Genomic DNA, 11,638 nt, shown 5'->3' on the forward strand with positions numbered 1-11,638 from the left:
AAATGTAAATAATAAAATGTCAATGTGCAAATTACTGTAAAGACTGAAGATAGAATCACATGAGAATCCCGCAGACTCAACTCAAATATTCTTCCTCTAAATCTCAAGTAGACACATCACGGAGCCCGTAGGAGGCTGTCGAGGCTTGACGTGCCCGGTGTGTGCGTGTGCGCGCGTGTGTGTCCATGCATTCGTGCGGCAAAGAATTCACCAGCTAGCTCCTTTATTATTTGACACACACACACACTGGAGGGGGGAAACCAAAGACGAGACTGTCAGGAATCCAACGAAAGGCCCGCTGACATAAATGGGACGACAAGACCACCGCGGACCCCCGGAGTGGCACGCATCACGCACAGGTCTGACACGGAGTTTCATTTGGATTCCTCCAGCAGCCCATTGAGGCGGTTTAACATTTTTTTGTATGCTTGCTGCCATGCGGTGAAATGAAAATAGGCAGGCAACCTTTCTCGCTAGAATTTTTGACAAAAAATAGATTTATGCTCTAGGGCGGGCAAATCCAGTTTCATTTTGATTTCTGCAGCAGCCCGTTTCGGCAGTTAGCTATTTTTTTTTTTTTAATTTTGCAACATGTACAATTTCATATAAAGTGGAAAATGCACTGTCATTTGAAAGAATCTTCTAAAATAAAAAATACATCTTTTTTTTTTAATTAAAAATAAAACAAAAACACAGGAAGCCAGCAGTTTTGGCAAATATTTGGCCTTTTGAGATTTTATCCGAAAAAAAAAAATTAAAAAATAAAATAAAAAATAAAACATTTAAAAAAAAAGAACCTCATGTACTGGACAGATGGGCCCTCTATATTGTTTTTAGACTTTTTTCATCATTGCCTTTCGTCACCTTCCTACTAAAGATAGCCAGCGCCATGTTTATGTTGCAATATCACACACATACAGAAACCTCGCAGCCAGTTTCAAGTTGAGTGAGACTGACTCACCCACTTAGAGAAAAAAGAAGGAGGCGAAGAAAGAGAAAAAAAAAAAAAAAAAAGAAAAGCTCTCACGCCGCAAAATGCAGGTCAGAGAAAAGACGCGCCGCCTCTTTAGATGACACATTGTCGGGTGAGAAGCCGAAAAGCACCCCCCCCCCTCGAACCAAAAAAAAAAAAAAAAAAAAAAAGGTGTGTTGTTGTGCTGACGGCAGAGAGATGATTTGTGGAGCGGCTGCTGTGAGAAAACAATCTCGGCCGAGGCATGGCAGCGTAGGTGTGTGTGCATTATTAGCGCAGCATGTGGCAATACAGTATTGCTCAAATAGAGCCGATATGGTCGGTTATGCAAGACTTTGTTACCCGAGCAACAGGTGACATGTACGATTTTTACAGGAAAAAAAAAGAGACAATCTACTTGGGTGGCATCCGAATAGACAAAGACATTCCCTAAATTAATAACTGATCAACATTCGAAAAAAAAAAAATACTAAGCTAACTATGCACCACCAAATTGGGGATGTTCCACACAATTTATAAACAAACTTGCATAAACAACGGGTCTGATTCGCCGATATGCTTGTCACGATTTTGTCAACTTGTTCTTGGGAAAAAAAAATGCCAAGATAAAAAGAAAATTGAAGCGCCCCATGGGACTAAAGTGGAATTTTCATTTTTACCGCAGCCCGTTTAGGCGGCAAATGACTTTGGTCATTTTGTGGGGCCTGATTGCTGCTTCAGGAGGAAGTTTACATGTAACATTGACTCATGGCGACTTCCACAGAATTGACAAAATGATAGTTTTGATTTTGGTCTCGACAGGAGCCCGTTGAGGCGGTCAACAATTATTTTTAAATGGTTTCTGCCACATAGTGAAAGCATGAGGCGTCTCTTCACGCGAGAAGCTTAGTGTCATCATTTTCCAAGCAGATTGTTTGGCCTTGGCGGAGATCTGCACACAACTGAAGAATGTTTTGGTTTTATTTTTTACTTTTAAAGCAGCCAATTTAGGCAGAAAACCACAAGGAACAGCCGATTGGATTTTTTATGAAACGGGTCAGACTGCTTCCGATTTTTGGGCCATTGCAGAGCTCTGCACTTGACTGAGGAACATCCTAGTTTAATTTTGACTTCTGCAGCAGCCTGTTTAGGCAGGAAAATATTTTTAAATCGTTCTATTGACCTGATAATAATCATGAGGAACAGTCATTTTTCAATCAAACGGATCAGATGTGGAAGTTCTAAATGTCATTGTCGTTAATTTTTTATTCCTACCGCAACCCGTTTAGGCATTAAACTTTTTTTGAACGGTTTCCTAGCGAAACCACAAGGCTTATATTTATGCGTATCGTCCCAATTCTAGAACACATAGCACTCGTTTGTCGTTGATTAGTCGTGCTTTTATTGAAATCTTTGCGCGGCAAAAAAACAAAGCGACAAGTGAACGGATGTGGCGACACATTAGTAAATGAGAAATTCCAAGGTGGCCTCAAATGCCACACTACGGATGATGATGCATGTGGTGGGGGGATTTTGACAGCAAAGAGTTCCCCTTTGCAACATGTTGCCTTTCATAATAGTTCTGAAATGTATCATGGCTGTGGGAGGAGGAGGCGTTCCTGCCTCCACATAAGCTAGCCTGCATGCTCTTCTCCAAAAAGCGCGTCTCACTGGCCTAATTTGTGTCATGGTGCCGCCAGATGGTTCTCCCCAGAGGCGCTAGGAACTTGCCCTGCGCTCGCCCCCGTTAATTAAAGGAGCAGCCAGCGGTCCTGTCGGCTTCCAAAAGCTCACAGAGGACAGCGACCCAAAGTTGTTTTTTTGTTTTGTTTTTTTATTTTCTTTTAAGACACAATTTGAAAGCAAAGCCATGTTAGCGTTTGAGCTAATCTGACAAAATGCTACAAATGAAATGTTCAATAAGATCACCCCAAAAAGGTTCAAAATGTCATGAGGCAACAAATGATCGTCAGAGGCAGCGGACATCACCACGCTAGTGACCCGGCAAACCTCCGCCGGTCACCATCATGACAACAAGTCGGTGAAGGCCAGCCTATGATTTGTTTTATCAGCCATGACAGAAAAATGTGAAGGTTGTCCATCATTTTTGACAGATGAGAGCAAACAGCCAGGTCGCTGGTGCCGAGGAACCCGGAGGGTATTGTGTGCCAACGAAACGGACCAGCACACAAGCGGAAACGTTGCACGAACTGAAACACCACACAAACTGCAACATGAACTGAAACACTGCACCAACTGAATCACAGAATAAGCCCAAACTACCACGCAGACCAAATTTTGGGGACTAAAGATCCATACGAACCAAACCACCACAAGGACCAACCCGCGTGTGCATGGAGCAAAACCAATAATTTACAAGCACATGCACTCTAAAAACACTTGGGTCAAAAATAACCCAATTTGGGTCAAAAACGGACTGATCCACTAATTGGGTCAATTTTTGGTTGTTGTTTTGTACAAAACGATCCATTTTTGGGGTTTGTTTTGTACAAAATGACCCATCTTTTGGAAAGTTGGGTCAAATTGACCCAAGTAGTGGATCGGTCCATTTTTGACACAAATTTGGTTATTTAGAACACAACAGTGTGCAGAGTGTAGCAAACAACGGCACGCTATACAACAAACATATACATATATACATATACATACACACATATCTATATAAATAAACAAACAAGTAGCCCATTTATGTCAAGTGAAAATTCATAGATTCATTCAAATAAAAAGAATGAACTTAAGTCAAAAGAGGTTGTCTTTATTTTATTTTTAATTCAAAAAGACATTTTATTCTTAAAAAAACCTATTGGCAGAACTGGTTGTCAATTTGATGAATTCTGCAGGGTTGTCGACAACTGTTGAATGTATTCAAATCTAACTTTACTTTTAAAGTCAAGCAATCAGTAAAATACGAAACTGTGTTACTTTTTCAAAGTAATTGGCAACACTGATGACACAAAATGTCTCCACTCAAGCAATGTTTATCAGGAGGCGCTAGCTAACTTTAGTCACCAGCATGACAACACACATACGCCGGCTCGGCACTTTTGGAAACACAAAGCCTCCGCAGAGCAAAGGAGAAGAAGAGACGTCCTTGAGAGCTTGTGATTGAAAGCATGCGATGGGACGGGCGAAAGAAAAACACCGTGACTGACTGACTGACTGACAGCATGATCCACTTTGTGCAAACCACCTGACTTTCTTTTTTTTTTTTTTTTTCCCCCCCAAGCACACGGCATCTCAGTCGACGTGACTTAACAACACATGAGCTGGATGCGATTCAACTTCTGCTTTAGCTCAAAAGTTTGTGAACAAATAAAAGCAACGGGAAAAACATCTTTGGAATCAAATGTGGGTCAATAGAGTTTAAAGCAGGGATTCTCAAACTGGGCTCTGAAAAGTCATGGTCGGGGAACCTGCTGGGTTGTCAATATCGTCATCGTGCCGCCGCCTCAACAATCTCCTCCATATGCCCACCTTTGACCCGAGGCAAGTGGCGGCATTGGTTTCATGGCAAACTCACAGCGGGGGTGAAAAAACAAGTCAATGGCTGTGTCAGAGCGACCCAGTTGTAGGGGCCGCATTTCGCAGCGGGACGAGATGACACACGCAGATGTCACAACATACCTTCACTGAAAGTTGAACAATTATGACGCCGTTGAAAACAACACCGAAAAATCGCAATATTTTTCTGTATAAATACATTGAAAAATGCGCCAGAAATGCAAGGACGCAGCCGTTTATGTCTCCGTTTCGCAACCCATAGTTACTACTTTCCTATTTACCAAATTATCAAATTCTTGACTCTGCGATACATGTTATGTTTTAAATACATACTCTCAAATTGCTGTACCTTCGGTTGCTAACTTCCACCACCGCCAATTAACAATCCAGACTTTTCTCTGCATCATCTTAAGAGGGTTACCGCCCTACTTTCTCCAAGGAGCCTCAATTGGAATCTTCCATACACAAGATTTGAATTACGCCCATGATATTTTCATGCATCTTTGAAAGGTGCTCTCCACTGTAAATCCAAGCTATAATAGGGCTGCAATTTACGATTATTTTTATAACCCTTAATCTATCTATTATATATTATTGATTATTTAAAAATAACAGTTTTATCAATTATTTTATTGAAGTTACTGGTTTGTTCGGTAATGTCAGATAATGGGCAAATATGTTGATCCTTGTTTTCCGAAGTAAAAGCAGATGTTTTCAAAGGTCTTATTTTGATTCAAGACAACAATAATCAGGTCCCAAAAAAAAAAAAAAAAAAAAAAAAATCGGAAGATTTCCTGTCGAGAGGCTGAAATTCTCCGGATTTGGGCCAATTTTCGGTCTCTAAAGGAGCAATCGATTATCGAAAATAGTTTGATTAATTTGATAACGAAATTTCCTTTAGACCACAAATTGCCTATGCAACATTGTCGTGGAGGCCTGAGCTTGTTGCTATCCATATTTCGTAAGATTTTGTACAAAATAAAGTGCTATTAGTCGTCTTGACACAAACAATCATGGGATGCATTAGTGCCAATTGCACCTCCTCGAGTGCTTGTCCTGATGTGGCATTTATTTACACTCAGTGCGATGATATGTCGCAGTCTAATGAACCCGCTTAGAATCGTCTCGCAGCGACAAATTACAGCAATCGCCATCTTTTTGCTCCTGTGGATTTCTGAACTAAACAACCTCACAAGTGTTAATTAAAGAAAGCTGTTTGGGAATTGTGTCCCTCAAAAGCAGCACATTCCGGCCTCGGGATCGGCTGTGAAAATGAATGAGAGGCACAGGAAAAGAAAGTCACGGGGGAGCTACAAATGGGATGCGCATCATAAAACAAAAGAAACAACTTCCCGATCTGGCTTATTTTGTCTTATGAAATTACCCGCCGCATAAAAATCCATCACGGCCGGCGAAATGACGGCCATGCGTCAGCCGGCTTGCCCAGAGGAGGGCAGCTAATAATCGCAAGGGCAACAAAAGGCTTATGAGCGAGAATAAATATGCAAACGGAGAGGTCGCCCCCCCTGGCAGACGGCATCTTGAATGATGGAAGCGGGACACGGAAGGGGAGACGTCCCGCTGCTAATTTAATAGAGCGGCTACGCAATAGCATTCCGCTGCTGTGTCATCTATCCCGCTACCGACGGTTCCTTGACTTGCAACTAGGGAGTCTTACACCCAGAGTGAACTTTTCCCATGTTTAAAATTGAGTATATTAGTTTGAACCAAAAATATTACAAAATGTTCCCAAAACACATGAATATCATTTCAAACTCATGCGACATTATCCATAAAAATAACTCGAAGGATACTATCATATTGCCAACTACAGCTAAGGACCGTTTGTGCATGCTAACGATAGCGAACAATAGCCAACACATGCTAGTGACTGCTACTAACCGCTAGTGGCAGCAAAAGACTGCTAACTGTTGCTAATGAATGCTACCAATAGCTGGCAACCACTAATGACTGCTGACAACTGCTCATGACTGTTAGTGACAGCTAACAACAATTTGCGACCGCTAATGACTGCTAACACCTGCTAGTAGGGTTGCCAACTGTCCCGTATTAGCCGGGACATCACGTATATTGGGCTAATTTGGTTTGTCCCACACGGGACCTTAAATGTCCCGTATATTGACTATCAACTCTTGCAAATACAGAAAACTGCAATCTATGCGCTATATAAATAAAATTGTATTGTACTGTATTGTACCGGTCCTGTAATATAAGATGCTTTTAGTAAAGCTTTGGATGGCGATCGATTGTCAATAACGACGGACACAGACGGGTTGCCAGCTAAATGTCTTTTACTCGTATACTTGCTCGAACATACATTGCTGGTTCTTAAACAGTGATAGCACATTACAGCGCTCCTAAATGGAGACTCTCGGTACTACACATTACAGATCTTCGATCAGATAAAGCGTCAATCTCAGAACAAGCGGCAATCACTCCACCTGTCATGTAAGGACTTCTCTCTGGCTGCGCAAAAGGACAGAAGACTGCTTGAGTCAGTCAAAAGCAGCCAAAAGTATCCATGGAAAAATAAATTTGGTGAGTCACACTCCTCTTTTAGATTTCATATTTCTTACACCTGTTTTTTGATGAAAAGAGCCAAATTGTGGTTTCATATGAGGTGACATATCGTCGCTGTCCTGTGAAAAACAGTCAATTTTGTTCATTTTTTCAAATTTTTACGTGAATGTGGTTTCCGCACTAATGTGAAAATTAGAAAAAAAATCCCAAATTCATACATCATGCTCACACCACCGTGGCACCGTGCACCTGTCCCTTATTTAGAAGTGAGAAAGTTGGCAACCCTACCTGCTAGTGACTTGTAACGCCTACTAGTGAGAGCTAACAACCACGAACCACTGATAGTAAATGCTAATGACATCTAGCGGCTGCTAGCGAATGACTGCTAACGACAACTGGTTACCACTAGCAAACACCAATGAGAGCAAACAAGTGCTAACAGCTAAGAACTGATAATGACCACTAACAACTGCTAATAACAGCTAAAAACACAAACGCACACTTAAGACTGATAATAGTTGCTAAAGACGGGTATAGTGACTGCTGACAAGCTCTAACTTCTACCCCCTGCTCACCCTAGCGCATCTTTCTTTGCTTCCTCTTGACAAGTTTACCACTCTGCCTTCTCCGGCGGAGAGATAATTCCATTAATTCCTGTGTGAAAAACTGAATCAGTATACTGCAACCAACTGTGCTCCACTTTTGAAGCTATCACTGGATTTGCAACCATGTTACTGGATCAAAATCAATACTAATCTTGCAGTTACAGACAGCAATAATCCCTGAAGGGGGTGGAGTTGAATCAAGTAAATTCGGCTGCCATCTAAGTGTGGAAAATCTTTAAAAGTCATCAGGCTCATCGCTTTAGACGGTATGTTGGATGTATAGCATCCAATCAGGCATCGTCTCGTTTGGCCTAGAATTGAAGATGTGCTTTTCAGGCTAGAAAACAACCTGTCATGTTGTACCCGAGCACACCACTTCAATTTGGAGAGCCCGATTCCTCCGCTTTGGGAACAATCTTCCCTCGCTTCTTGAGTGACGGCTCGTTCGCAAGACGCAATTGCGCCATCAGCGAGTGCGGCATCTTTGTTGTGTGCTCATTTCCATCTCCATACTTGTGCACACACACACAACACGCGCTTAGTGAAAACTAAGACATCGTCAAAAAAGACACGGTTACTATTTCACACTTATCTTAATTAGGCAGATTAGCATCTTTGTCCCGAATTAACACACACGCACACGCACATGCGACAAACAAATGATAAAGAGCGACATCGTTAGTACTAAATGAATGCACACAGTTAAGGACGATAATTGGATCATTTGCTACTTTTGGATGTCTCGAGAGGAAATTCTGATTGTATTACAAGCGCATACGTACGCAAACACACTAATATACAGTATATAATCCCATAATGATCCCTATGCGGTACAGAGACAGTAATTGGTAATTAGGAACTTGGAGTAGAACATAAGGTCTAGTTCCACCACAGGAACCGCAGAACAAGGTACTTTTGGAAGACCTTAGTTCTATTGTAATCAATCACTAAGTGTTCCTGGAACTTGGCTATTTTTGACTTTTTGGAGGACCATGGGTGTTGTTCCTGAAGAAATACCAAGAGCTAAACGTTTCCAGACTTTAGCAGCAATACCTCAACCCAGACTTGGAACTTTTGTTGGATAATGTGTTAGTTCGAGGAACTACAAGTACCAAGTACATTTTTCCAGGACAATAGGACCAGGAATGTTACTCTGGAACTCTGGTGTTTTAGTTCCAGGAAGTACTCAGGACTATAAGTTTCCTAGACTATGGGGCCAGGTACATTACCTCGAAACTATAGAAACGTTTGCAGGACCAGTGTGTTTAGACCTTGGGAACAATTTTCAAAATTTTGTTGCCCTGCTACGTTAAGAGTACTTTGTAGAGATCCAGGAACTTGTGGAACACGGTCTGCAGCACTATAGAGATCTGATTGTAACATTTTACTGTAGTTCCGGGAACCACTCTCTCAGTAAAGGTTCCAGGAACTTTAATTCAAATGATCAGGCTTAATTTACCAGGGCCAAAGAAGACCCAGCTAGGTACTTTTTTTTTCTTAACTTTTGGGCAAAACTGAACATATCTGCTTGGAACCTTTTAGTTCCAGGAAAGTAACTAAAGTACAAGTGCCTGTCTGTAACTTAAAGGTGGTAATGACAATTGATTTTACCGCTGGAGTTCTTCCCGCAGACGAGGTGCTGGCACGGCTGCAGCAGGCCCCAGATTTCCGAGTCGGCACCCACGGCCTGCTCCAGAGCCTCCACACTGAGGTCGGGCACGCCGTCATCCCGCTGCAGCAGCGCGCTGCGCACCACGCGGCCGAGCACCTCCCGGAAGAGGCTCTCCACGCACGCCGTCAGGTAGATGGCGGCGTGCTCGTGGACGCGCAGCGCCACGCGACTGTCCACCATCCACCTGAAGAACTTGCCCACGGAGAAGACCAGCCCGCAGCGCGCCGACTTGCCGCGGCCGAACTTGTCGGCGCCGCTCATGTTGTACAAGGACAAGGCGCTGAGCGCGGCCGCGATGCAGTTGACGGAGATGGTCCAGGAGAGCACCACCTTGACGGCGGTGTGCACCTCCAGCTTGGTACACTTGGCGTAGCGCAGGCTGAGCCGCTGCGCCTCCCGCGCCAGGCGCACCAGCGCGCGGCTGACGAGCGCCGAGAGCCGCGCTAGCACCTCCGGGGACGGCGGCGGCATCGGCGGCTCCTCGTCCGGCCGCCGCCGCCGCCGCAGCGCGCCCTCCACCTCGGCCAGGCTCCACGGCACCTCCTCCGGCTCGGGCAGCTTGGCGCACAGCTGGGCCGCGCACTCCAGAGCCTCCGTGTCCTCGGCCAGCACGGTGTTGACCGTGTCCAAACTGTTCTGTCGGCTGTGCATGGATCCCGTCAGATGCCAGCGGTTGCCGCCGTGCGAAAGCGACTGCAGGGGCGGGTCGGAGCAGCACAGCGACACGCTGGACGACCGGACCGAGTCCGCCGCGCCACCATAACCGGAATCGAGCGTTAGGTCCTCCAGCGTCCTCACCGCGGTGTTAGCGTTGCCTGCCATCGCTGCACCGCATACTGCTGGGCATGCGTGCGTGCGTGCGTGAGTTCTTGCGCGCGTCTTATAAAGCTCATCCGCGGTGGGGTCTTCACTCTTCACCGTGCCGGGCGCGACATTGCCCGGGTTCGCTGCGACGTCGGCCGGCGGCGGACCGAATGAAACTTTCTCTGCTTCCGTCCTTTGGCTCGACGCTCTGCGGACGTGCGTGGGGCTACACGACGTGGAGGAGGAGTCCGTGTTGATTGACAGCTGCAAAACAACCTGCACTAACAAATACGGATGCTGCACACGTGTCACAATTTAGGAGAGCACCAAAGGCTCAAGATGCACAACCATCTCCCAACTGCAAAACCCTTTTCACCCGTGCATTTATTATTATTTTCTGGGGGGGATCGCATCTGAAGGGAAAAAAACTATACTTTAATCTATCTTTTTTTTTTTTTTTTTTAAATACCAGCGCATTCCAGTACTCTAAAAAATTTGCTGGAGATTCCAAAATTATTTTTATGATGGACACAAATGGGTCATGGAACAGATTATTTAAAATTTTCATTATCTCATAAATTAAACTGTAAAAAAAAAAACAACATTTTTTAAATCACATTTCAGGGGGAAAAAATCTATGCAAAAATGTAATTATTATACCAGAGCGCCAATGCACTATTTTAGAAATTTTCTGTACACTTTACTGTACATTTATTTTATTCGGCCATTTTCTCTTCAAATGTATGGCGATTGTTTTCAACTGCCACGTTGGGGGAAAAACAATGTAGTAAATTCAGCAAGATTAAAAATGCAATAAGGGATAGACGTTATTTTAAGGTATCGGGTGCTCATGGAGGCTTCCGATACCAACCTCTGATACTTAAGGCCCCCAAAAATCTGAGATCGAGCGCGTCCTCCTCGGCAGTAGTTGGCGCTATCCTTTGCCAGTTTCACTCATCAGTGAATCATCATCTGCGAAAGACGATTGTAATGTCATGTCTGGTAACATAATGACATTTTACATTTTTTCTTTTGACTCATTACTTGACTCCAAGGGGAGCGTTCGCTTGATAAACTGTGTTGAAAGCATCACGTAAGTGCTACAGTGGTTCCGTTATGTTTACAGCCTGCTTACATGAGCTCCACTTTAGGCCACAAATCAAAGACGTGTAAATCTTTAGTAGAACTTTTTTACGGCTGTGCAGGCTTTGGAGCAACATCTGGTGCTAACGGGCCCACTCGGAGCACCTCGTAACAATTTATGTCCTCCACAGTAAAATTTTAGCCGTCCAGAGGTACCGTCAGGGATTCTCCTAACTTGGACCAGGGCCATCTTTGGAGACGTGTAAGGTGTGACGCCGTGCCCAAACCAGTATTTTGGCCTTAAATTAGCCCCTGAGAAAGAGAGTAGGCTAACTTCCTTGGTATTGTTTTCAAGTGAAGTGCAAAAATGAATAGGGGGAAAAAAGCATACCTTTTCAATGATTACTAGGTGAAAAAATTTCAATTTTGCAGTCCATTAATGCACTCAGCACTTTTAAT

General features: G+C 43.8%; 1 protein-coding gene across 2 annotated transcripts in view; it reads right to left on the reverse strand.

The window, feature by feature from the left end:
• Nucleotides 1–10,392, reverse strand: part of LOC147126822 (ankyrin repeat- and BTB/POZ domain-containing protein 3-A-like) — a 50,232-nt gene extending 39,840 nt beyond the window's left edge. The window contains exon 1 of one of the 2 annotated variants that reach the window (XM_086022830.1): nt 9,232–10,392. In XM_086022830.1, the coding sequence (XP_085878956.1) occupies nt 9,232–10,114 (883 nt within the window). In that variant the 5' untranslated portion in view covers nt 10,115–10,392. The remainder of the gene's footprint in view (nt 1–9,231) is intronic. The other variant, XM_086022831.1, reaches the window with a different exon arrangement.
• Between the last annotated feature and the right edge of the window lie 1,246 nt (nt 10,393–11,638).

This window comes from Filicampus tigris, chromosome 22 (assembly GCF_054856515.1).
Source record: "Filicampus tigris isolate MCC_2025a chromosome 22, RoL_Ftig_1.0, whole genome shotgun sequence".
NCBI classification, from domain to species: domain Eukaryota; kingdom Metazoa; phylum Chordata; class Actinopteri; order Syngnathiformes; family Syngnathidae; genus Filicampus; species Filicampus tigris.